The sequence below is a fragment of the Haliaeetus leucocephalus genome, unplaced genomic scaffold (genome assembly GCF_000737465.1).
Source record: "Haliaeetus leucocephalus isolate CR32 unplaced genomic scaffold, Haliaeetus_leucocephalus-4.0 Scaffold840, whole genome shotgun sequence".
Taxonomy (NCBI): Eukaryota; Metazoa; Chordata; class Aves; order Accipitriformes; family Accipitridae; genus Haliaeetus; species Haliaeetus leucocephalus.
The window spans coordinates 2,685,494-2,711,556 of NW_010973276.1; the positions used below are offsets into that span (position 1 = coordinate 2,685,494).

A 26,063-nucleotide genomic window follows, 5' to 3' on the forward strand; every position below is an offset into this window, starting at 1 on the left:
GGCGCAGCGGTGCGGGGCTGAGCGGGCGGGAGCCCACCCGGCGCGGGGTCGGCCGGTGCCGGGGGGAGGGCGGCTCCCCCGCTCCCAAACGTCCCCAAGACTTTGGGCACCCCAAAGAGGTCCCCGAGCTGCCTGGGAGAAAGGGGTCCCTGCTGTCCTGTGTCCGTCCCCCCCCCGGCCAGGGGCGCCCCGAGAGCCCCCATCTCATCTCCTTGAACCCTGCGCTGTGTCTTAATAGAAAAATAATAATCCTGGCCCACGTCCGCCTTGTGCTCTGCAGGCTGGGGTGACGCGTGAAACCCGCAGGCGTTTTGGTGCCAGAGCCAGCGGCCGGAGTGGGGACATCGGGGTGCCAGCCCCCAGGGCCCCCTTACACCACCCGACCCCAGCCCCAGGGATCCCACGGCCCCCACGGCCACCCATGCATCGCTGATGCTGGCAGCCACCGGAGACCGGAGCTAGAGGCAGAGTGCAGGCAGGCAGAAAGCCTGGCACAGGAGACCACTGGTGAGTAGGGGGCAAGGGGAGAGGTGGCCTTGCCCAGGTGCCAGGGTTCATGGCCACGGCTCTCCGGAGCGGCAGCCGGATCTGCGGCGCAGGCCATAAACCCTCCCTGTATGCCGCGGGGAGGAGCGCTGCGACACAGGGCGAACGCAGCGCCGGCGGTAAGGTCACCTGTGCCGGGTGACGTGGGGCGCTGGGATGAGCCCTGCTTGGGGCTCCTCTGTAGGAAAACACTCAGCTGGGGCAAAACCCCCTTCCCGGGGAGCCCCAACCCACCCAGCACCCACCGGACGCAGCACCTTGGCTGGGAGCGGGGTTATGCCCGGCTATCACGGGGCTGTTTATTCACTGGCTTCATTTCCTGGGTGCCAAGACCAGTGCCGCCGAGAACAAAAAGCCAACGGCTTATTACCGTACAATTAAGGTGCACCCATCCTCCGTGTGCTGGCGGGTGGCTGAGCACCCTCTGTCCCCACAGGGTGTGGAGCCATGAAGCTGAACGAGCGAAGCCTGGCCTTTTATGCCACCTGCGACTCCCCGGCCGACAACGCCGGCTTCCTCTACAAGCGCGGCGAGCGGCACACGGCGTACCATCGCCGCTGGTTCGTGCTGAAGGGCAACATGCTCTTTTACTTTGAGGAGCGGGAGAGCCGGGAGCCAGTGGGCGTCATCGTGCTGGAGGGTTGCACCGTGGAGCTCTGCGATTCAGCTGAGGAATTCGCGTTCGCCATCCGCTTCGGTGGCACCAAGTCTCGTACCTACGTGCTGGCGGCTGAGAGCCAGGCCGCCATGGAGTCGTGGGTGAAGTCGCTCTCACGAGCCAGTTTCGACTACATGCGCCTGGTGGTGCGAGAGCTGGAGAAGCAGCTGGAGGAGATGCGCTGGGGGCCGGCCGGTGGATGCGGGGGCTGCCGGGGGTCACCCAGCTCCTGGAAGCCAAAGCCTTCAGGGCCAGAGCCGTGGCCGGAGCGGCTGCCGGCTCTGCCCACTGTCATGCCGAAGGAGAACGGTTGTGCAGTGTGGAACAACGCGCTGGGAGCAGACCTGCCACCCAACACCTCTGGCTGCAGCGGGCACGATAGCGAGGGGAACCCGCGGCTGCCACCACTGCCGCCGCGCAGGCGGGCATCAAGCAGCGAGGCAGGCGGCACCGGGGCGGCTGCAGCGGAGAGCCCATCCATCTTCTGCCGGCTCCACGAGCGGTACGGCCAGGAGGTGGCCCGGCTGCGGCAGGACTGGCTGGAGAGGCGGCGTGGCCCCCGGCCCTGAGAGGCAGCCGAGCCCTGGGGACCCACCAGGACCTGTGGCCAGGAGGAGGTGATCATCCTCGGTGCTGCCTCGGTCCCCTCCTCACCCTGGGATGTGCAGCCCTCTCTGTGGCAGTGATGGACACCTGCTGATGGTGCCACCAAGGGCCCAACACGGAGGGACAGCAGTGCTGCTCCGTGATGGCGAAATGCCAGCCCGGCACCGATGGCAGCTGGGCTCAGTGTGCCGCCAGCCAAGTGTGAAACCTGTGGGCTTTTGGGGCTGCCAGGCTCTCGGGCATCTCGTGCCAGGCAGCGGGTGCACCCCACCGGTCATGCCCGGGTGTGGGTGCAGGGTGGTCCACCCAGTGCAAGCAAGCTACGAACCACTTGCTGACTGATGCCTCCTGGGAATCGACCACTGCTCCGGGTCTGGTGGGGCCTCTTGATGCTCTTGCAGTGGGATGATGCACCGACAATGCTTTTGGAGGAGGATTTTGATGGGATCTCACCCCCCACCCTAAGCCCCCACGTGAGTGTTTCACAGCTGGGGAGCCTGCACCGCCTTCCTCTCCCTGCTTGGCACAAGTGACTGGCTGAGGTCGGCTGAGCTCTGCCAGATCCCTCTGCTCCAGCAGGATGTGGTTTGAAAATGAAAATATCAGTGAGTGCAGCCCTTCCTTAATGGCAGCAGCACCATGCGCCCTGGCTGCCTGGGGAGCTGGTGACATCCAGCCCCGGACATTTTGCATGGGACGATCGCTGCTTGCAGCCCGGCTGGTGAATGCGTGGAGGGGGGGCAGACCCGAGAGGAACGCAGCGGCTGCGGGCATTGCCTTGCTGGGTAGATATTTTGGGGCAGGGCATCATCCCCAGGCCAGCTTGCTAAGGGGAAGCATCACTTGTGGTGGCAAACAGGAATGTATGTGTCAGCAACGGAGGGTGTCGAATGATTCATGTGCTGAACCAGAGTGAAGCCGGTGTCTCATGCCGGTGTTGCTCTTTTATTTCCCCAACGGTTTATATCGACACTAAAGCTGTTGGCCAGAAGTGGGGAGGAACAGTCAGGGTGCCCCGGGTTTGGGCTGGGTGGCTCCAGCTCCCTTTGCCCCCTTGGGACGGGCACAAGATTTTGCTACAATAAAAGTTGTTTCAGAAATTCTGTCCTGGCCTGGGTTCTCATTTGCGCCTTTAAGCCCCTGGGGAGGGGGCCCAGGTGGGAATTAATCCTCCATTTTAATCTTCCTCCTGTCCCCACCATGTCCGTGAGACCGGGCAGAGATGGTATCGCCCAAATGGGACACAGCCAATGCCAGGGTCTCGCAGTGCCGTGGAGCCCCACATCTGCCCACAGGGATGAGATGAGATGAGATGATGAGATGAGATGAGATGATGAGATGAGATGGTGCCACCCTGGGGACACCAGGACACACAGCACTCGGGTGGTCCCCCGGCAGGGTCAGCACGGTTCTACCCTCTGTGACAGCTTGAACAGCCAGGCACAGGTGACCAACACAGGGATTTGGGCATTGGAAAAGAGCTGGGACACTGACTGGGAGCACAACCCTCCCACAGTTTCACTGGTGGAAATGGCACTAGGTGCCCTGGTGCGAGTTGCTGGTGTGTTATAGGCTTGATGGGGTGTTACAACCATCCCTCCAAACCTGGGGTTACAGGCAGCACCACCTGATGCCACCCCGGTTTGGGTGCCCCTGGTCGGGTGGCCCTGTGCCCTTGGTGGGACATCCCCAGCCCTCTGCCAAGGGATCTTAGCCAGGGACAAAATATCTGTCCCCTTGCTGGGGCCAGTGTCGGTGCTACACAGGGACTGGGGACCCTGCCCTTGTGGAAGTGGCCACCCTGACCCCGTGTCCCTGCCCACGATGTCCCACCTGCATGAACATCTCCAGCTTCTTGCTAATGCCGGGTCTTGCAGCGGGTTGGGGGAGGACGCTCCTTGGGGAAACTGAGGCACAAAGCCAGCCAGGGTCACTCACTCGCCAAGAGTACTGCAGAGTGTGAAGACCTGCTCCTGGTCCGGCACAGCACCCTGCTACGTGTTCCAGCATTCGGAGCGGTGTCACCAAGGGCAGCTGGGGTGCAGCTATACCCGCAGCATCCAGATGGTTAATGTGGACCCATCAGTTGGCTGCAGAGGAAGATTCAGGTTTCCATGGCAGCTGGCCCAGCTTCTCCAGACGTTCAGATATTCATTAAAAATAAATCCTTCCCAACATGTTAGCCGACAAACAAGCTTAAACAGATACGCAACATATGGATTTATTAATTCATCAAACGCAAACACCCCTGCCTCCTGTTGGAAGCTGCAAACTTGCCCGGTGATGGCCGGCTCTGAAGAAGAGCCGTGCCGGGGTGTGGCACCATTGGGCAATGACGAGCCGAACCTCACACCAGAGGATGCTCAGTTATTCCGGGAGCAGGAGCAAACCTGTACCAGGGATGAGCACAGGACTTTCACAGGGCAGGATTGCACCCTGAGCTGGACTAACCCCATTTAACACCCTCTTTTCTTCCCCCCAGTCACTGGGAGATGTTTATGGCAGTGGGAGCTCTTGCCATAAACCCAAAGCAAGGCTGTGACTTTGAAATGAGCCAAGATCAACCCAGGTGCCCGTCCCAACCACCTATGGACAAAACACACCCCAAGGCCAGAGTCGTATCCAACTTCTGTATTTAGTGGCTCTTTACAGAACTTGTTCCTTCCAAAATTGTTAAACAAAGTTCATCGATCTCATAGAAACTTTTGAAGTACAGTACATGAGCCTAACAAAAACGTGACAGGTATGTCCCGCTAGCTTTAATACAACAGGATTGCTGTGTTCAAGACTATCCTAAGTGCTTCCTCGAATCCCGTTCCACTAAAGCTCCCACTAGCACATGATGGAGAAGAGCAGTCAATGGTCGTGCCTCGACCTTCTGCAGCATGGTGGCAGGGAAAAGAGCAGCTGTGGGCAAGCTGGGGCTCGCTGGGGCAGGGTAGGTGGGCAAGGAGAGCCGTGCCTTCGCAGAGCCGCTTTTAGCATCGCTCACTGACTACCACCCAAATATAAAAATACCTTCTATTCTGATAAAAATGTATACAGTGGAAAATTAGTCAATGCATAGCCTCGGAGCCTGGCAGGGCAGCCCTCCTGACAGCGGTGGCCTTGGTGGGTGATAGCTGATGCCGTGTGGGCAGGGGACAGGGCAGAGCAGCCCAGCCAGTCCACCTTGTGTCATTTAAAGGTATTTTGTTAGCAGAGGCTGGCTGGCAGCGGTGGGGTCAGGGAGGCGGTGGGGAGCACGCCGGGATGGTGCCACCACCGAGCTCCCGCGCCTTTGCATGGGGTCAGCCCTGGAAAGCCAAAGCTCGATGGTGTTTTGCCCAATTCAGGTCTGAGCTTGCCCAATTCAGGCAGGAGCTTGGCACCATACCCCAAGGCTTGTCCCAGCTTCACTGGCAGCCACTGCCTGGGGACATGGCTGTGGTGAGGGGATGCTCCTTCTGCCCAGGCGCTCCCCCTGAAAAAAGTGCTTCAGCCGCAAGAGTTGGCTGTGATGCTGGGAGCAGCCCTGAGCAGGGTTCAGGCCCCTGCGAGCCGGCGGGTCATGATTTTTGGGTGCTCATCCCCAAGCACTGGTGCCCCAGGGGCAGAGCTTGGAGGCTCCATCTGTTTTTCTTTCCCAGATGGATGATGGCAGAGCGCGGGAAATCGGGATCACATGGATGTCCATCCCCAGCGAGCTGGAGCCATCCCCAAGCATCACACCTGGGTACCTCTCTTCCCATCTTGCTCCCAAAATTGCAAGCACAAGTTGCTTTCTTTGCTTTTGCATTATTTTTTCTCTTCCTTTAGGAGCTGGCAGGAGCCGCACCGTGCTGCATCGGGGCTGCCACCGGTTGCCAGCTGGAGGAAGCGCAAGGGACGGCGTTCGGACCATGCTACATCTTGTTCCAGAAGGCTATTGCAGACATTTCTACAACATATACAACTGCACGGGACATTCTGTGTTACAAAGGTTTCAAAAAACATAAACCACCAGAACTAAATACATACTCGATGGCATCAAGTTTTTTCGCTTTAGAGTCTTCAGGGACTATGATGCAGTCTCTGGCTGGGGCAGAAGCGATGCAGTGTCTTACAGACAGAGTTGGAAACCGCTCAGCAAAAGTTTATTAAATTTGGTCAGTCTTATAGTGCTTCTTGATGGCTTTGCTCAATAAGTCTTTTCTGTGGGTTTTTTTTGTTTGTTTTTTTTTTAATCTCATCCAGTGGCAAACTACAAGACTTCAGTGTACATTTAATGACACGACTGCTACATCATCTTGATTTTATAGCTATCTTTAATATCAAAGCAGCTTAAGCTGTTAATAAATTCCAAAGTATCCTTTTATTAAAATATCTAAAAGAGGTCTATAAATATTTTTTGTTTTTTCTTTTCTTTTCTAAAATTGTTCCCAGTTTTTCACATTTAAAACAAAGCTGGGGGGGGCAGCTTCGTAAGCGGGGGCCCCCCCTTTCCATGGGCGCTCCCCTCCGTGGCACTGGCTGCCTGCCGCCTCTCGGTGAGTGCTGCATTTAACAAAATATATATATATATGTGGGTGTGTATATATATATTTAGGGCGGCGGGGGGGGGCGCTCAGAACTCCCACTCGAGGGCCTCCTCGCGGTTGGCAGCCCGCTCCAGGCGGTGGATGATGTTGTTGAGGTTGGCCATCTTTTCATGGCGCCGCTGGACGCTGGTGCTGAGCCGGGGGCCGGGAGCCGGAGGCAGCGCTGGTGAGACCGGCCCGGCAGAGGATGGCCCTGGTGAGGCTGAGCCGGCGAGGCCAGGTGAGGATGCCGCCGAGGGCGATGTTGGGGAGACCTCCAAGCTGCAACGGGATGAACCCGCGGAGGACTGGGAGCTGTCAGGGTGCGGTGGCGGTGGTGGTGGTGGTCCCCCGGTGGTGGCACCGGCACGGCCCCCCCGCCGCGGGAGGCTGCCGGTGCTGGGGGCGGCAGCGTGGGGGGCTGCCCCCCGCTCCTCCTGGGGAGGTCCGGTCCCCTCAGCCGCCCCGGCCGGGCTGCGTGAGTCCCGCCGGCGGCCCCAGCCGCCCGCCTCCCCCTGCTCCTCCTTCACCTTCACGGGTGCAGCGGCGCAGGGGTGCTCACCCCCCCTGAACACAGGTTTACGGTCCTCTGCGTCCGAATCGGGGCTGTGGGGGGCCCGGCGTCCAGGGATGGTCGCTCCGCCGCTCTGCTCCGGGTCCGTGTCATTGTCCTGCGCGCCCTCCACCAGCATCTCCCGGCGCATCCGTGACCTGCCGGGACACAACCGCAGAGGGTCGGTGACCACCGATCATCACATCTTGAAAAAGCATGTCCAGCCAGAAAAATGCGACCACATCACTTGAGAGGTAACACCCGACCTTGCTGGCCTTTAAAACATTTTGAGGGGGGGAAATCACTGCCACTTTAACATGGGGAACGGATTTGGCAACACTTTGGGCTGTTTGCAGCCAAACCAACCCAGTTTTGCAAGTGTTTTCCACTACCTTTTTTTGTTGTTGTTTAAAATGTAACATTTTTCAAAGGTTTATTTTAGGGCAGTTGTGTTTACTGAGATCAGGAGGGGCTTTCCTGGAAACACACAAGGGGACAGGTCACAGGTTTAAAAACCCCATTAGTCAGTGTTCCAGTAAAAAGCCTGATTTTTCAAGCTCTGCCCCGCACTCCCCACACAATGCCTTTGTGCAAGAAACCTCAGCCAGCTCCCATAAATATTGACCATCTACTTTATGCTGCCCAGGAGGAGTTGGAGGCAGTCGGAGGCTCTGCGGACTCCACACAAGCACTCACATGTCTTTTTATACTGGTTTATATAGCGGGAAGGGCACAACCCATCACCTGGGCTGTTGACTCTGAGAGCAGGCAGCTCTTGGTGTGGGTCTGGGGAGTATTCAGGAGCCACGTGTCCACCTGCAATAATGCCTGAGGATGAAGCCCGTGCTGCTCCCTGGGGCTGGGCTGCTATGGGGATGGATCCTGTGCTCCAGGAGCCTCCGTAAGGCTTTCCTCCACCCGACAGGGAGCTCCTGCTCACTGGTGAGCGGTGTCCCACACCGGTGAGCAGGTGAACATGAGCGTGGTAACCTGCTCAACATGACTTGGTCAAGCTGGTCAACAGTTCTTGATCACCCGCCAGCCAGGGCACATGCAGCATTTCGGCTACAGTCCTGCACCTGGGGACCTCCAGTGACCACGAGTGGGTCTGCACCTCCCCATCTAGGCAAGAGGGACTGGGAGGGCTGGAAGAACAGTGACACCACCTTGGTGGCACAGCACAATCAGACGTCCGAAGCCCTGGAGCGCCCTTACCTGTAGTTGTGGAACCAGTTGATGACGGTGTTGGTCTTGAGGTTGAGCTGGAAGGAGAGCAGCTCGATGGTCTGCTGGGAGGGGTAGGGCTCCAGCTGATAGGCTTTCTTCAGGGCTTCCTTCTCCTCCGGGGCCAGCACCACTCGCGGCTTCTTGATCTGGAGGAGGCTGAGGTCCTGCGGCTGCAGGCTGGGGCTGGCACACTCGGAGCGGGTGCTGGGGGACTCGCTGTCCGAGCCAGCGCTCATCAGCCCATACCGACGTTTCAGGTAGGCTGCAGGAGAGGAGACCCAGCTGCGCGCTGCTCGCTCCCCAGCCCCGGGGAGCCCCCCACTTGGCCAGCACCCCAGACCCGGCGAGGCTGCATCGCCCTGACCCTCACCTTTCTTCTCCAGCTTCTTCATGTCACGCAGCTTCTCCACGTTGTGGGGGTCATTGAGCCAGAGCTGCATGCGGACGAAGGGCTCCCTCCCCTTCAGGCTCAGCTTGTGCCACGGCTTGGGCCTGGAGAGGAGATCGGACACCGAGCCCTGCGTCAGGCCCAGGATGCTCTCCCCGAACAGCCGCTGGCCTGGCGGAGGAGAAGCAGAGGTGGTTAGAGCAGGGCAGAGCAGCAGGGTGGGTTCTACAGTCCCCCCGCAGAGCGGGTGCACCCCATTTCCCGGCCAGCATCCTCCCCAGCGTGCTGGGATCCCCCCAAGCACCTGCAGCGAACCGGCGGAGGGGGGGCTGTGGCTACGGGAATTGGGGTGATGCATCCATGCAGCCTCACCAGCAGCTCCCGAAAACCCAGGCGGAGAGAGGGTCCGCACCTAAATTGTTGTCCGTCAAGACCTCCTTGACCTTCTTGGTGATGGAGTAGGTGTCCAGCTCAGGGGACATGGCAACAATCTCCTGGATGCCCACGGGTCCCTGGCTGTTGGGGTATGTCTTCCCACCCAGCACAGGTGTCGACCGGCTCTCGGGCTGCTGGTTCTCCTTGCTGCTCTCCAAGGCCAGGGTGAGGGGCTCCTGGCAGCCCTTCTCGTGCTCGGCGGGGCTGGGGGGCGGCGAGGGGGATGGCTGGGGCTCCACCGGGCTGGCTGCACAACACCGGGGCAGAGGGGTCAGTGGGGATCGGCGGAAGGGGAGAGTGGCAGGGACCCGGTGAGAGCGGGAAGGTTATTTTGGGGATGCCTGCGGCTCTGCCCTCTGGAGAGGGGGGATGCCGGCTGAGTCCCTCCGGCAGCTACGGCAAAGCAGGAGTTGCCGGTGGAATAATTAAAGAGAGAAAACACCACTAATATAAAGACAAAAACAGTTACTACTTTATGCCAGGCACAAAGCCACAGATTTTTCTTGTGGTTTTCCTTTTTTTTTTTTAAACTAGATGACTTTCAAAGCTCGTTTATGACAAAGTAACATTTGAGGATCTCTATAACAGCTCTAAATTGTCTAAGTGACTAATTAAGGGGGTTCAAAATGGGTTGGATGCATCAGAGGTGAGGGGGATGAAAGGGGCTTCCCAGGATTGGGGTGCAGGTGGGGGTGCTGGGGGTGGTGGGGGCACCTCTCCCTGGTGCTGGAGTGGGAGCAGGACAAACTTTCCCTGTGCCGGCATGCGGGGATGGATGTAGAATTGCTGGAGGCACTGATGGCACATGGGGACCGCGGGGACGGTGGCGGCACTTACCCTGGGAGGGTGTCGGTTGCTGGCTGATGCCTTGGCCCAGCTGGTCGGTCAGCCAGAGCTGCATGCGGATGAAGGGCTCCCGACCCTTCTGCGTCAGCTTGCTCCACGGCTTGGGCCGCGACAGCATGTCGCTCACACTGCCCTGGGACAGTCCCAGCACCTAGGCACCACGCAGGTGTCACCCACCGGGGCTGGGGCGTGCTCCCCCCGGCATCGGGCTGCTGCCTGCCCTCCGTCCCCACGTCGAAGGAGGGGAAGCAAGCTGCCACCCGCTGCTGCGTTCACGGCCCCACAGCATGTCCGGACCCCTTGGCCCCAGCCATGAGTGCTGGGACCTTGGTAGGTCCCTCTGGGATACCCAGGGGGCTGGGAGGATGGTCCCTACAGGGCTCTGCACGGGGCACAGGGCGTTCCTGGTGGGAAGTGCCACCAACCAGTTGGTGGCGGCCACTGGGAGACTGCTTGGGGTTGGGTCAGACCCTGAGGACTCAGCATCCTCCAAGGGGAAACCCACTGGGGAGAGCGGGGACCCTGGAAGGAGCTGGCGGAGGCCACCAATGAGCCCCGGGCTCTGGGTCATGGAGTGGAGGGGACACCAGACCCCCCCCTTCTCCAGGCTGCTACCTTCTCTCCAAAGATCCTCTGGCAGATGCCGTTCTTGGCCAACTTCTCCTTGACCTGCCGGGTCAGCTCCAGTGTGTCCACCTCCCTGTACATGTACATCTCGTACTGCTCCGGTGTCAGCGGCGGCACAGTGGGCTTCAGGGTCCGTGGCACGTAGGCGGGATAGTAGGAGAGACGACCGCCAGCTGCCGGCTCTGTGCTGGCTCCCTCCGCCTTCATCTCTGTCAGCCGGTGGGGCTCATCGTCTGCCGGCGGCAGTTCATCCTCATTAGCACCACCCTCGCCGGGCTCACCCCGCGGCCAGCCCCGGCCATTGGCCATGCTGGAGTAGCTCGAGGAGGAGGAGGAAAGCGAAGGCGAAACAGAAGTGTAGGGTCGGCTGAGCAGGCTCCGCTCCGATGCCCAGTGCTGGTCAAAGTAGGAGCCAGCGTCACCGATCTCCGACTTCACTTTCCGGATGATGCTCTGGACGAAGGCGGCTGGCGAGAGGACAGCCAGAGGCGTCTGGGGAGGGCCGGGGCTGGCCCCGCTCCCCTCCTCCTGCTTGACATAGGTCGGGACAATGTTCTGGTTGACGGCGGCCAGCGTGGAGCGCTCGGCGGGCGGCGTGTCCCCGGGGCGCCCGCTGCCCCCTGACTCCATCTCCAGCAATGCCTGCTGCTGTGCCTGCATCTCCCGCCGCGCCTGCTCCAGGATGCTTTTGATGGCGTCCTCCGAGCTGCTGCCGCCGGCCCCGTTGGCCACCGCCTGTGACGCCGACGGCGTTTTGGGTTCCCCTGCAAGGAAAAGGGCTGAGGGGAGCCCCAAGGCGCAGCATGCATCATTTTACCATGTGGCCATAATTCAAAATGCAGGAAAAAAGGGATTTTACCCCAACTTGGTTCAGAGCACTCTCCATCAGGCCGATGCCCCACATGGCTGCAGTTCAGAAGAAGGACCAGCAGCACCCACAAAGCAAAAGCTGCGACACCCCCAGCTCAAAGCGAGCTTCTTTTTTGACGATTGCAAAATAAATCCCATTACCAACGATGGCAATAGACAAACATGTTTGTTTGCCCTGTCTGTTTTTCCACCGTTCCTGTCTAATTTAATTCTCTGGGATTCTGCTTTCTCAGCAGACTACCTGTTTTAATGTATTTCATTTCTTGTAATTGACTGCGAGCGCAGCTGCTTTAATGATTCCTCGTGCCAGATGGATCGCGCATCCTCATTTAATCATCTGTTTTGGAGCAGAGGGGGATGAAAGAGTAGGTCCAAAGTTTCTGAAAGCCCAGGTACAAACACCGCTGCATGGAGAGTCTTCCGTTCCTAACAGTATTTACCAGCATTTCTTCCCACCATGCCCCAAATCTCTATGGATGTCAGTGGGAGAAATGCCAAATAAAGCTCATTTTGCCCCAGCCATGGGGTTAGCCTGGTGCCAGGCACCCAGTGCCACCCCACCCAGGACATGTGCCATGAGTGCCAGGCTTGGCAGGGGCTGGCTAAGGTTTCCTAGGGGAGGCAGAGATTCCCTGTGCCAGACGCTACCAGTTTTGCAGGTGTTTTGGCATGCTGTGGGATGCGCAGCCATGCAGCACCCAGCCACCAGCACCCCTCTGAGTGCTGCTCCCACGGGGGCAGAGCAGGGACTCAGCCACTCCCAGGGCCACCCAAACACCAGGACCTACCTCCCTTCTGCGACTCTATCTCCTTCTTCGCCTGCTCCAGGATGCTTTTGATAGCGTCATCAGAGCCGGTCTCCGGCGTCCTGATCCGCGGCGTGATGCTACCTGATCAAAGAGGCAGGATAACAGCTTTGTCACCGGTGCTGGTTTTACAAGCTTCACTTGTATGTCAGGAAGTATTTACTGCTCTGCATGTTCAACTATTTTTAGAGATGCTGGTTTTAAGACAAATGTCACTCCCGATTAGTCGCTAGCTGGAGCGTGGGGAGCCCCGGTAGCCCCCACTGCCAGCTCTTGCCTCCGGCATGGCATCTCCTGGCCACCTTGCTCACCCCATCCAAGGGCACCCGCTCCACGCCGGCGCACAGGGTGCTGAGCGGAGACACAGGCACGGGGACCATGTCCGCCATCCCTGGCACTGTGTCCTCCTGGCTGTGCAAGCAAAGGGTTAATGCTGGATCGGATCCAGGGGATAAACCAGAGCCCTCCGGGTTGAAACGCCAGCAGATGCACGGACCATGGACCTGCATTGCCCGGTCCCTGTGCCACCGCAGGGACCTGAGTGACCAGCCACCACTGCTGCCACGACTGAGACGGGGCCAGGAGCCGCCATCCCCAGAGCCGGGCATTACCATTTCATGGTGGTGCCGACACCGCGCCGAGGTCCTGCAGCATTAAGACTTCATTATTTTAACGAAATATTCCCGAGCACATTGATTCATATGCCACGGAACAGCCTAATGAATAATTAAATGGCACTTGTCAGAATAAATGAATAAAGCACGTCTGGGGATGCAGCTTCCATGATGATGGGTTGTTGTTAATTGCTACCATTTGCCAGGACTCCATCCCACCCGGTGGCCGGTTCCATCCCACACCGTGGCAAGCCGGAGGACCACCAGGGACAATCCCTGAGCACCGCCGGTGACTCCGCATGTGTCCCTGCCTGTCTTGCCAGCACATCGTGGGCTGGCGGGCACCCCTGCCGTGGCATGGGGCACCCCGGGGTGCTGCTGGGGTGAACCGGGGTGTATCGGGAAGGGATCCCACGGCACCGCTTGCAGCATCCCAGGGTAGGACCTGTCGGCCAGGGCTACCCCAACCACTCACCTCTCTGGCGCACCTGGATAGTCCTCAGGGCCAGCACATTCTGCTCGTCAGAGAGGAACTGCTTCATCTTGATGAACGGCTCCTTGCCCTTCACCGTCAGCTTGCGCCAGGGCTTGGGCCGGGCCAGGATCTCACTGACGGAGCCCTGTGACAGCCCCAGCACGTAATGCCCAAAGACCCGCTGCCCGATGTTGTGCTTCAGCAGCTGCTCCTTCACCTGGAAGGCGATTTCGGCCGTGTCCAGCTGTTCCTCGTCGGCAGAGCTGCCGGCGTTGCCCTCGGTCGGCTCGCTGGGCGGGCTGGCGGCGCTGGCAGCTGGCACAGTGCCGGGGGGCACGGTGGTGCTTTTGGCTCCGAAGAAGGTGGAGGGGAAAGGCGGCCCCCCCCCGGCACTCTCGCTCTTGTAAGCGGGCGGCGGGAGGTGGGGGGCCTTGGGGTCCCCTGAAAGCCGCTCACCCCCCGGGAAGGGCGACAGGGAGAAAGTCCGGGGGCCGTCGGGGGCCAGGCCGGGGCCAGGCAGAGGCGGGAGGGGAGTGGGGGAGGCAGGTTCGTCCGCTGGGGCATGCTGGGGGGATGGGTACGGCTGCTCCACGCCCAGTGAATCCTTCCCCGACTCGTCTTCGGAGTGATCCTCCTCTAGAGATGAACAAGAGAGAGGGAGATGCACTAGAGTCGCCCCAGCCAGCAGCCCCGGCGCAGCCCCGCAGCAAAGCATCTCCTGCCTCAGTTTCCCCAGGTGGTATTCCCACCCCCTGTCCTCCCCCTGCCCCGCTGCTGGCTCCAGGCTCCTTCCCACAGCCAGGGCAGGATACGGCCCTGCCACCCACGTTCCCAGGGATGCTCCTGGTGGGACCGGGGATGCCGCGGGACCCGGGGACCCTACCAGTGCTGGCCAGGAGGCTGGGCTTCTCCAGCAGGTACTTCTGGGAGGGGTAGAAAGCCTCCTTCCCCAGCAGCAGGGCCTCCTCTGCCTTCGATATGCTCTGCAAGGAGCCAAGCCGAGATGGGAAAGGGCGGCAGAGCCACCGGTGGCAGGGCTGGCACGCGCGCCACAGCCCTGCGAGCATGTCGGCACGCGCCGCGGCACTTGCCTGGGGAAGGCTGCAGCTGGCGGAGGCCACCTTCATCGCCTTCAGGATGCTGCGAGGGAGAGAAGGGGGGGTGACTCGGCGGGCATGGCTTTTTGCTGCCGTCAAGCCGCCAAGCGTTACGGCTGCTGAAGCGTGCCGTGGGTGCCGGTGGCAGGCGTGGATGCACGTCAAGCCATACCTCAGCTCCGTTTTGATCTCCTCGTAGTCCGCCTGTGCTTGCAGCTTCTCCTCCAGCTTCTGCGGAGCAGAGCGGGGGAGTCCTTGCAGCTGGCTCCCGGTGCACGCCCGGCACAGCCGGACCCACACCCAACCCTCCCTCGCAAGCCCCTAGCCCCCATGGGCACACCTCAATGGCTTCGTTCTTGGCGGCCAGCTGCCCCTCCAGCTCGGCGATCTGGTTAGCAGAGGACTCTTCCAGCTCCTGCAGAGAGCTCTGGAGGTGCTGGACATCCTTCAGGAGCCGCAGGATCTCCCGGTCCTTGGCAGCCAGAGCCGCCTCCAGCCTCGACCCTGAGCACATGGAATAGTTCACTTTGTCCTGCCGGGAGAGGGGACACCGTCAGGTCCCGGCCACGCAATGCGGGGACAAGGGCCACCCTCCCCGTCAGACACGTCCCCACAGGGAGCAGGTGAGCCCAGGCCTCAGCCCGCGGGATGGGGACCCAGGGTGACACAGCCCTGAGGAGGAACAGAGCTTTCCTCTCCCCTTACAGGTCTCCCAGGTACGCCTGTTCAGTGCTATGGGGGTGCACGTCTCCCTCCCCATAGGAGGCTGGGGCTGCAGGTAGGGCATGGCCAACGCTACTACCCCATGGTGGAAAACCGCCTCAGTCACGGGCATTTTGGGCTTGCTCCCGAATATGGTGGGTGCTCCCAAATGCAAAAGGGTGCTCCTGAATGCAATGGCGTGCTCCTAAGCGCGATGGGATGCTCCTGAACACAGTAGGGTGCTCCTGAATGCGGAGAGGTGCTCCTAGCTATGACAGGGATGCTCCCAAGTGCAACGGGATACTCCTGACTGTGACAGATGTTCCCAGCCGTGATGGGGTGCGGCCAGCTGCGATGGGGTGCTGCTGGCCCCGAGGGGTGCTCTCACCCCGGCAGTGCCTGGTGGGGAGCAGCAGGCCAGGCGGAGGGAGCTATTCACGGCTGCCAGCTGCTCCCGCAAGCTCTCCACCTCCCTCTGCGCCGCCTCCGCTCGCTGCAAGAGAGCAGAAAGCGCGTCAGGCCGGGCACCCGTTGCTCATCCCACCCCACACAGGGCAGAGTGGGGCCCCAGGATCTGCACCGACCCACGCCTCTCCCGAGCATCCTGTTCCCACCACCGTCACCATAAGCCCCCCTCAATGTATTTTGGCTCTCCACATCCTTACACGGTTCCCAGTCCTGAACCCTGGGCACTGGCTGCAGCCCACCTCCAGGACACTGCCTTTTGTCCACCCAAAAGGCCATATTTACATGCAAATCGCTCTTTAAGCCTCTTTTATTATCCACGTGCATTTATTTGTATCTACGTTTTCAGAATTAAATAAACCTAATGAATAGGAATGGATAGGACCAGAAGTAATTATGCCAGAAACCAACACCAGGCTGGTGCGGGTCGTGCCCTGAAACACCCGGGAGAGGCTGGAGGTGACAAACACCGGCTCCAGCAGCTGAAGCAGAGCCCAGTGGGAGCCCCAACACACCAGTGACCTTCGACATGGGGCAGGGGGTCCCGTCGGGCTGGTTCGAAGGAGCTGCTGGGTGAAGGAAACCAGAGCCTCCCTTCACAGGGCTTCCCAGTCCCAGAGCCTCGCTGCCCCGTACCATTTTCAGGGACAGACATGCAGGCCACATGGATGCTCAGGGTGCTGTGGTGGGTGCAGTGGCTGGGGGGCCACAGCTGAGCACAGCAGAGGGGGAGCAGGGTATGTGCCCTGCAATGGCTGGAAAGTCGGCTCTCGGCTCACCTGGTTGGCTTTTTCGAGGTTCGTCATGATCATGGCTACTTCATCTGCCCTGTGATGAGAAAGCAAGAGGTGTCAGTTGGCGTGGAGGCACGGACGCAGCCCTCCATGGCCGGCAAGGGCTCTGCCTGTGCTGCGGACAAGGCGTCTCAGTCACAGGGAGCCCTGACGACTTGGGATGCTCCTGCGGTCGCTTAAAGTATCTCAGCTCCTCAAGTCATTTAGCAGCACCATGGGGACGTCCTGGCACTGCGGCAGGCGGCTCGGCTCAGCCTTGGGCATGCCAATGGCCTCCAGGCACGACCAGGCATCACCGGCGACTTACTTGGACGCGGCTTCCTCGTCGTATTTACAACGCAGCTCCAGCAACTCCGTCTGGGTGGCCTTCAGCGCTGGGAAGAGGAAGAGAAGGGTGAGCCACAGGGTGGGAGTTTGGCCCCCCGTGGCCAGCGGCCCCTGCCCCAGCCCCCCTACCTGCGTGGAGCACTTTGATCTTCTCCTCTGCCTCTCCCAGCCGAGCAGCCAAAGTGACCTGTGCTTCCTGCAGCCCCCTGCGAGAGACGGGCATCAGCGACGTGCCGGTGTCACCGCGGCCGTGCCGAAGCTGCAGCCCCCCAAGGGCGCACGGAGAGCCCTTCGCTGCGTCCCCTCCTCTACCCCATCGCTCGGAGATGCCGGGGAAAGACCCGCTGGTGGATGCCAGGATGTGTTCGAGCCATGTTATGCCCTGATGTTAAGGGGTGTATTGCCCCAGGTGTAAAAAAATTCACTTTGAGATGAAAATGGTCCCTGATCCCTGCCGCTGAAACCCCTCTGATGGGGGGGATGGCAGCCCACCCCTGCCTGTAATTAATTGGAGGGGGGGGAAGCAATCAGGGAAAAGTTATTCTGCATTATTTATAGCCTGCACTTGCCAGGAACTTACTCGCAGAGATCTGCAATTTAGGGTTTAAAGATTCTTCATTTGTTTCCCCGTGCAGCGTGTTAAGGAATAACAATGAAGGCACCGAGAAAGCCAGGAGCCTCCAAATTAAAAGGCCATTTAATGAGGTTCATCCACCGACCTGGATTTAACCCATTTGTCCGAACAAAGCCACGTGCCAGGCAGACGGCATGAGGGGCCGGCAGGAGGGACCTGCCCCGGCTCTGCCCACGCCTGCTGCTGCCCAAAAACTGCCTGGGATAGAGAATGGATGGACAGATGGATACTCAGAGCACCCAAGACTGTGTATCACGTTTCTGGACAGGATGCATCCGCTCTCAACCCAGACAGCAAAGGAGGTGCAAAGGGCAGGAGAGGGAAGGACAGATGGACACCGCTGTGTGCGAGCACGGACAGAGCCACACGTTCCCGCAGCACCCCAAAATGACCCCATTCCCGGTACTCACGTACTTTTGCTTTTCTGCCTCATTTCTCTGCAGCAAGGTTTCTGCGCACAGTCCTTTGCCGTCAACACTGGAGAGCGGGGGCTCAGCCGCTGCCGCGAGCCCGGCTGCTGGTGACGTCCCCTCTCTGCGCTCTGCGGGGGGGACACATTTCACACAGCTGCGTAGGGGACAGCAGCGGTGGCCGCTGGGGACCACAGGCCAGGTCCCAGCCCTGAGGACTCCCCTCCGTGTCCCGGGGATGCTCAGAGGCATGTGGGGGGACCCGGTGGGGGGCCGACACTGCCACCCTCGTCCGACCGGGCAGCCGGCGTCGGAGGGTACCTTTGGTGCCGACGAGCTCCAGGTGCTTCTTCCAGGGGCGGCTGATGTCCTTCAGGGAGGCCGGTTCAGGCTCGAGGCGCTGGAGCTGCTGCAGCCGGTCCTCCAGGCTCCGGGCAGCCTCCAGCACAGGAGCAGGGTCTGCGGGACACAGGACGCAGCGGTGAGCGGCAGAGATACCCGCCACCAGCCCTCTCCCACCTCCCCGGGGACCCACTGCCCACCCTCATTGCCGCCCACCCCAGGGCAGCCACCCTCTGCACCCTTCTTAAAACCAGAGTGGGTGCCCTCCCAGCCCCGGGGCACCCCATGGGGTGCCAGGTGCCATGAGGACACCCCTCGGTCCCACGCTTTCCATCACGTGGGGACCAGCAGGGCTGCACAGGGGCATCACCTCCCCGAGCGAGCCGGTGGCACCCGAAGCACTGGTGGCCCCGGTGCCGGCCCGTTTGGGCGCAGACAATGGCGGTTTGTGCCGAGGTAAGCAGGTGCATTCAGAGCCGTCCGTCTTCCCTCTGTCAGCATTACACCATCATTAGCTAGTGTCTGCTCAGCAGGGTGTGCCATTATGTCTCCCAGGGCTGATGTAATTATACATTGACATAATTAACCCAGCAAGCCCATTAAGCAGGCCAGCTAAAAATTCATCTATAATTATTTGTTGTGTGCATGCTAATGAGTCCATCTGCACTGCCATTGTACAACATGAACAAATTAATTTACAAGTCTGGATTTTTTAATAAGTTCAAGAAAATGCCTCCTATTGAGCCAGGTTAATATAGGTTTGGGGTTTTTTTTTTAGAAAAGAAGAGGAAATAAAATAGATTTGAATTCTCCAGGGTCAAAAAGTTAGACAAACAGGGAAGTGGGACGGAGCCGGGCGCGCTACTGTACGGCACAGACACGTGGCAAGCATCCAAGGGTAAAAAATAATAACAGTGATGGAAAAAAAATCAAAGAACTGGCTGCCTCCGCTCTGAATGGGATGCAGAGCAGCTCTTCTGCTCAGCGAGTCCCCGGCTGAGACAGCAGCAGTGCGGGATGAACGGGGTGCGCTGCCACCACAGCCCCGCTGCTGGATTTGGGGTGGTCTGGGGCTGCGCTGGCACAGCCCAACCGCAGCACCAGGTGTCTTTGGGGTGAACCTGGCTGAAAGACGCAGGATTTGGCCTGTGATTCTCACTGCAAGTGCCCAGCATGGATGCTCCTTGCAAATCACCAAAGCCAAGACGTGTGCCCCCCAAGATGGGGTTCGGGAGTCCCACCAACCTGCCGCTGCCCTCCCATCCCACAGCATTGTGGCCATGGGGTGCAGGTCTCCACCACGGTGTCCACCATGCGGCTTCCCCACAGGACCAGTGACTGCCAGACCCCGCGTGCTAATGCCGAAAGCCCCTGGAGCATCCTTCTCCGCAGGGAACAACCCCCCTTGTTTCCGCTGGACATCACAGAGATCTCACGGACACGCCAGGATAAAAGGTTTGTGCCCAGATCCCAGCCATGGGGGACACATCCAGAGGTGGGTGCTGAGCCCTGCCAGCACGCTGCCAGCTTTGGCACTGAAAGGGGCACTCAGCTTCGGCTGGGACCCTCCCAGGCTGCTCGTGGTGTTTGGCCAGTGCTGGAGCCACAGCTCAGCATCCTTCGGGCAAGTTCGCCATCCAAGGATGGGGGAGCGTGCCATTAAAGGGGGTTGCGGCGATGCAGCACAGCCCCAAACTGGACTGGATGCTCTCACAGCCATTAATAACACCCATAAGTACATGAGCTGAGATAACGATACGGCTAATTAAACCCTGTGCTCCATGGCCCCAGCTCACAGGCAGCAGGAGCCAGGGGTCCCCCCTCGCACTCCCCTAGCCCCGGTGGCTCCACGCCAGCCTGCAAGCCGCCTCCACAGGGATAAACTCCGGGGCAGGACCCATCCGATCCGCACCGGCAACTCCTCTCACCCCCCGTGATGAGAAATAGTATGGGAGGAACTGGCCTGAGTGATAAAGCTCTGGGGATTTTCCTCAGGTCAGTATTTCCCCTCCCACGAGTCACAGCCCCGCTGCTGAAATACAGCTGGCGCGATCCCCCAGCACACAGCTCTCCGTTTGGAGCTGACATCCCGGGACGAAGCGGTCGGGAGTGGAGCTTTTAGAAGGAAAAGGAGCAAGGGGCACTTCAGCTCTGCTCCCTGTGTCAGCTGGGGCAGCACTGATGCAAAATGCCTGGCTGGATTAATTACATTGTGCTAATATCACACCGTCCAGCCACCGGGAAAGTGCTGTCCTTGGCTGCAGGGCCGGCTCTGCCACCGCATGCAAGGTGTTTGGATGCACCAAGGGACTGCCGGGACCGGGCACCAAGCTCGTGCCACGCTCGCACCATTCTTGCACCAATCTCGCACCATGTTCACGCATGCTCGTGCAGTGCTCTTGCTGCCAGCGAACAAACCCTCCTGCTGCAGGGCTGGAGAGGGGAAGCCCTCAAAACCAAGCGCATCATCTGCTCACACCAAGGCACGGGGGATGGCACGTGCTGTCACACCCTGAGCCACATGGGAGGACTCGGGACACTGTCCATGGCGCAGGGAATAGTCCCCCCTGCGTGGGTCATGGCCCCCATCGGTTAGAGGGAGACGGCACTGACGCCGCAGCCGAGTGGCCGTGCAGCTGCGAGCCCCACCACGGCAGTGACTCACCGGCGGCATAGCCAGGTGACGGGTGATGGGAGAGAGGCATGTGCCAAAACAGGACCTCGGGGTGCCGCACGCTCCGGCGCTGCATCTGCCTGCAGCAGCTCCTGCAAGCCCAGGGGCCGCAGCATGGCATCACCCACCGACTACGGCACAGCCAGCTCACGGGAGGAACAGCAAGTCCCTACTGCAAAGCAGAAACCGCTGCCCAGGCATGCTTATCTATCCGGCTTCATACATTTGCCCACTATATATACACAATTTTTATATATATATAATATATATATAATAAGTGCTGCCACTAGCTGGCGTTATTGGCTGTCCTTTAGTGGCACCGGCTGTGCTGCAGCAGGGACGGGTGGGTGGGTAGGGATCCTTCCCGGTGTCCCCAGCCCTGGCATGGGGAGCAGGACCAGGGGCCTTTCCCCATGCTGGAGGGGGTCTGGGTCGCTGGCAGACCCGCTCCCAGATACCCCCACCGCAGCACCACGCAGCTGCCGTGCGGCCACTGGAGCAGCTCGAGGCACCTGTGGGATGGCGGGATGGGGCAGGAGGCATCCTGGGTGCTCACCATCTCCTGAGCATGCACAGCTCCAGGGAGCACCCGTGTCCCTGGGGACCAGCAGCTCATCCCTGTGCCAGGGCCCGGCCACTTGACCTGGCCTTCAGCAGAGGTCTCTGTGCTGGGGGCTGAAGGGTGACATTTGCTCCATGCTGCTGTCTGGGTCCAAGAGGAGCACCGGGCACCCACGGTACACCCATGGTGCACCCACGGTGCATCTGTGGTGCATCCACGGTGCATGCGCGGTGCATTCATGGTACCTCTGTCACCTCTGCCACTGGGGCAGCGCCTCCTTCGCCACCCCATCCCAACCTGCTCAAACACATCCACCAGTGCCCTACGAATCCCTCCACGAGTTAAAGTCAGCCTTAAATCAAATCATCCCTAACAACAATGACATTAATTATGCTTTTAACACATTTTACTGCTTCCCCCCCTTCCCTTCACGCCACATCTGTGTGAACAATATCCAAAAGATTTACGGTTTTCTCCCGTAATTACAGACACACAGCCAGCTCACTTATCAAAATACTTGCTGAGCAATCAGGCTCCGTTACAGTCTCTGCCAGAGATTTGTGTTGACAGCAGCCATTCAAAGCAAAAAATGTCGAATCAGGACTTATGTGGCGCTTGTAAAGTATTCCACAAAGAGTTCGCCTGTCGAGAGACACACGGACATGTAACAGACGGGGACAAAACGACGGGTGGGAGGATTTGGGGAGCAGGAGGGGAGAGGGGAGAAAGACATGGATGCTGCGGGAGAGCAGAGAGAGGGGTGGAGGAGGAGGAGGAGGAGGAAGGGTGTAGAAACCATAAGGTAGCAGTTTTGGGGTGTGCATGTGTGTGCATCTGCGTGCGTGTGTATGCATCTGCGTGTGTGTGTGTGCATCCATGTGCATGCATGTGCACACGTGTGCAAGCAGGAGGAGCAGGGCAGGTGAGCGTGGGGAGGTGGCGAGGGAAGATAACTGGGTTCTGGAAACCAAGCTGACATTTGGTTCTTGTAGCACAGGAGAAAATTTAATGAGGACAAAAATATGTCTCCCTAATTCCCCTAAGAAATCATTAAAACATTTTGTTATTCCTAAATGTCTGGAAAATGAATTAGTGGCCCTGCAGGAGCCCTTCTGCGCATCTTCAGCCGTTCGCAGCTCTCTGTCCTCGCCGTGCCAGGGGATGCTCCGTGCCGCCGTGCCCGGACCCCCCTGGCTCAGAGCACGGCAGAGCCCACGGCGGGGAGGGGAGTCCCAGCCCCCTCACCTGGCCCTAGCACCGACCCTGCCAACACAAGCCTCAGGGCTGCCCCGTGCCTCAGTTTCCACCCCCCCCAAGACTTTGAGCGGCAGCCCGGACAGGGGGTACATCCTGGCACGGCGGTGAAACGGGGAAAGCCATCCCTGAGCTGCAGCCGGTGCCAGGAGCAGTACTGCGAGCCGGCTCTCAGTCGTTTCAGTTAACTTACCGTCAAAAAGGCAACTGGGGATAGCCGCAGTGTTATTACAAGGGCTGAGCAAATGTATTCCTTTCCTAATGTCAAGATGCATTTGGCTCAGGGGCTGAAACACAGCGATGGCAAAAGCTGTTTCCACTCCTCTCTTCGGCTGGTATCTCCAGAGCACCATGCGCAAGCGGAGGTTGGCGACGCCAGCTGCACCGGGGACAGGGCCGGCAGCGCTGCCGTGGTCCTCGCTGGCTCCTCTCAGCACCGGTGCCGGCACGCGACTCGTTAGGCAGCCAGGTCGCCACCGCGTTGCTTACCTGGAGCTTCGATTAATTGCTTGTAAACGCTCAGGAAAGCCGTCTCAGCCTCCTTGCTTCTCTTACTAAGTGCAATCACCTGCAGGGAGATGGAAAAAGGGGGTCAGAGACAGGCTTGGAGGAGGGAACCAGCACTGCCAGGCCACTGGGACCAGTGCCACCCATGACCGGCACACAAGTACCCCCCGGCACGGCTCTGCGCCCGCTCTGCACCCCATGCAGCCGCTCACTGCCTTTGGCTAAACTCCTCGCGCCGCTGCCATGTCACGTCGCCCTAAATCATTGATGTGCTCTGAGTAAATGAAAATTATAATTTAATGTCAGTGCTTAAATAAGAAATAAAGAAGCCTGCCTGTTGTTGTGCTCGCCGGGCTGGATCCGGCACACAGCCCTCTCCAGCCACCCTCCCAGTATGATGCCAGGGGCAGAAGCGATGCTCGTGCTGGGACCGGGACATCTCCTCTTGCTCGTGTCCCCATCCCCGTCCCCATCCCCGTCCCCCTCAGCTGCCAGGGTGCTGGGGTGCCAGAGACACTCGCGCCGGCTGGGTGGTGAGGAGATGGCATGCTGCATTGCTAATAACTGAACAACATATTAATCTGCCGCGCACTCCCATCCAACATTTATGAGCATGAATCATTTACTCCCCTTAATTTTTCAAGGCTTGACGACACCTCGGGGTGGGCCGGCTGCCCACCAGGCGCCGGTGCACTTACTTTGCCAAGGGTCCCCTTGCTAACCCTGCACGTCTAGCCCCACCTGCAGTGGATGGGATGGGGTGCCAGTGGGACACATGGATCTCCGTGTCCCTGCCACCCCGGGCACAGGAGACAGGGGATGGCGGTGACCCATTCCCAGCTGGAAAATGCCCAGTTTGATCCAAACTGGGCGCCCACACCATCCAGTGATGGAGGAAGTGGTGCCCGCCTGGCATTCAGTGCTGGCAGACATGCTATTACCAACAGTGGACTAGTCAATTAAACCACTCTTAAGCCACCGAAGAGCTAATTATCAAACAAAGCCCGAACTTCGTGCCTCAGCCCGGTGGCAGCCCCCACACCGGAGCATCTTTTCCCTCCGCCCATTCCCTCTGTGCCGGCAGAGCTCCTGGCTCGCCCCACCAGCCTGGATTGCGGTTGCTTGTCATTCAAACCCAAAGCAAACCACTCATTTGTAATCCAGCAGCCACCTGAGCAAACCGCCTTCTCCTTCCAAGCTCGCAGGCACTGGAGCACAAAGATCATTTTTCTATTGTTAAAATTGTATAAGCTGGGCTTTTTATAGCGTCTTGTACACAAACCTACTTTCTCGGTGCTGCGTTTCCAGCAGAGGAGGAATTTGGGCGCTTTTCTTCAGCGTTCTGCAAAAACGCTTGGCTTCGGGGTGCTTTAAAATAATAATAATAAAACGGGGAAAAGAGGGGGGAGGCAGCAAGCAGACAGCGAGTGGCACTGCTGGTGTATTGCAGCAGGACAGCGTTGTGCCTGCAGAACTCGCCAGTGGCATGCGGCATTGGGGTGGCACAGGGAGTCCTGCCGGGGGGTTCCATAAGGATGCAGAGACACGGCAGTGCTGGGATGCTCCACAGCGTCAGCCCTGTGTGACACCCCCCACTTCCCGCACTCTTCGGACTTTGCATGGGAGAGGAGCAGGAGTGGGCACAACCTGTCGGCACAGCTCTGCTGCGGGGCGATGGGGATGCCTGGACCTGCTCAAGCTGCTCTGAAGAGTTTCATCTCCCTTGAGACAGCATCATCCTCCACGGCAGGAGCCTGCAGCATCCCCACACCATGGTCCCGTGGACCTTGCTTCTCCAGGGCCACCTGCCACGGGCTCACCGGGGACGGATCCAGCTTTCCACCCGGTTCATGTGAGGGGTCAACCCGCCACTCAGCCCACCTTCTCAGGGAGCACCCACGGACGTGATGTAACACCTTTCCACCCATTAACTACCATCAGCATCTTAACTGGAGCTCCAGGACCCCCAGTTTGCTGGTGAGGAGGCATTTGGGAGCCATTTCATCAGCCCTGGTTCCTGCCCCGTCCCCCCACGCTGGGCTCTGGCTCGGGGCCAGCATGTTTCAGCCCATGTTGGTACTGGGGCATCACCGGTGCGGCTGATCGGACGGATGGTGAGCCAGGCATCCGCTCCACTCTTTAGGACTTCCACTAAACTTCAAGGAAATGTCAGTGAAAAGAAAGATATTTAAAATTTTCAGCGACCTTTTCCAGGTGGGGATAATTCACCAAAACGCCAGGGGAGATTCCTGCCATAGCAGCTCTGAGTCCTGCATGGGGACAGCTCACTCCAACCCTGAAAGCACTGTTATTCCTCACATAGAGCTGAACAGACACCCAGAAAAAGCCCGAATCATCCCTAAAATCAAGGTTTTGTAATAAAAAAACCCAAATCCTTGCTTTCTTGGGGCAGAAGCCGGGACCAAACCCTGTGCCCCCATCTGAGAGGGTGACATCACCCGTGTCCTGCTAAAAAGAGGAGAAAATGGCTAAAAATGGGGGAGCTGAACATTCCCGCAAGCAGCCCTGGCTTGGCGGGGTCAGCATGGCATCGTCCCCGCTCCCCCCATCACCGCGATGCCCATCAGCGACAGCAAACCCACCGCCAACATCAAACCCGCTGCCAACCGCTCTCCCTCCGCCCACAAAGCCCTCTGCGGCCAGCGGCAAGCTCTGGCTCCGCATTATATATCGATGTACTATTAATTTCTATTCCCCCCTCCCTCCGTCTCCCTCTGCAGCATCCACGGGCTCAAGGTGAGGCACGGCAGCGGCGCGGGATCGCCGCCGTGTGATAAATTACATTTACGCGCCGGGTCCTTTTCATGGCTGGTGACTTTCCAGCAAAGCAATTATCACTGTAGAATGCGTAATAGCCTAATTAATTACTATTGTCAGGCTGGCCTCTGTGCCATGATTATACCTTCCGAAGCCAACTTTTTAAACATTTGGAAGCAGAAATATTATTATAATTGACTGACAAAATGGTAAAACTCCCCCGGCACAGCCGGTCCTCCTCCCGGCACGGCGGCGAGGACCGACCGTCTGAGCATCTCCTCTCCAAAGGCGCGGGATTTGCATCGCACCGGCGGTGAGTTTATTCTTA

The 26,063-nt window shown here is 59.2% G+C and overlaps 2 protein-coding genes across 2 annotated transcripts; one reads left to right on the forward strand and one right to left on the reverse strand.

Annotated features, from left to right (window-relative positions):
* The first annotated feature begins 248 nt into the window (after positions 1-248).
* FAM109A (family with sequence similarity 109, member A) lies at positions 249-2,297 on the forward strand. Its single transcript, XM_010582142.1, has 2 exons — positions 249-507; positions 983-2,297. The coding sequence occupies exon 2, from the start codon at positions 994-996 to the stop codon at positions 1,771-1,773; it is 780 nt and encodes a 259-aa protein (XP_010580444.1). The 5' UTR covers positions 249-507; positions 983-993; the 3' UTR covers positions 1,774-2,297.
* A 3,693-nt stretch (positions 2,298-5,990) lies between these two features.
* CUX2 (cut-like homeobox 2) lies at positions 5,991-22,803 on the reverse strand. Its single transcript, XM_010582143.1, has 19 exons — positions 22,644-22,803; positions 17,940-18,077; positions 17,623-17,749; positions 16,704-16,780; positions 16,555-16,621; positions 16,233-16,281; positions 15,377-15,481; positions 14,627-14,818; positions 14,459-14,517; positions 14,281-14,329; positions 14,073-14,172; positions 13,190-13,825; positions 12,083-12,184; positions 10,413-11,188; positions 9,789-9,948; positions 8,929-9,198; positions 8,499-8,687; positions 8,117-8,390; positions 5,991-7,059 (listed from the first exon to the last, which is right to left on the reverse strand). The coding sequence occupies exons 1-19, from the start codon at positions 22,801-22,803 to the stop codon at positions 6,396-6,398; spliced, it is 4,194 nt and encodes a 1,397-aa protein (XP_010580445.1). The 3' UTR covers positions 5,991-6,395.
* Positions 22,804-26,063: the final 3,260 nt, after the last annotated feature.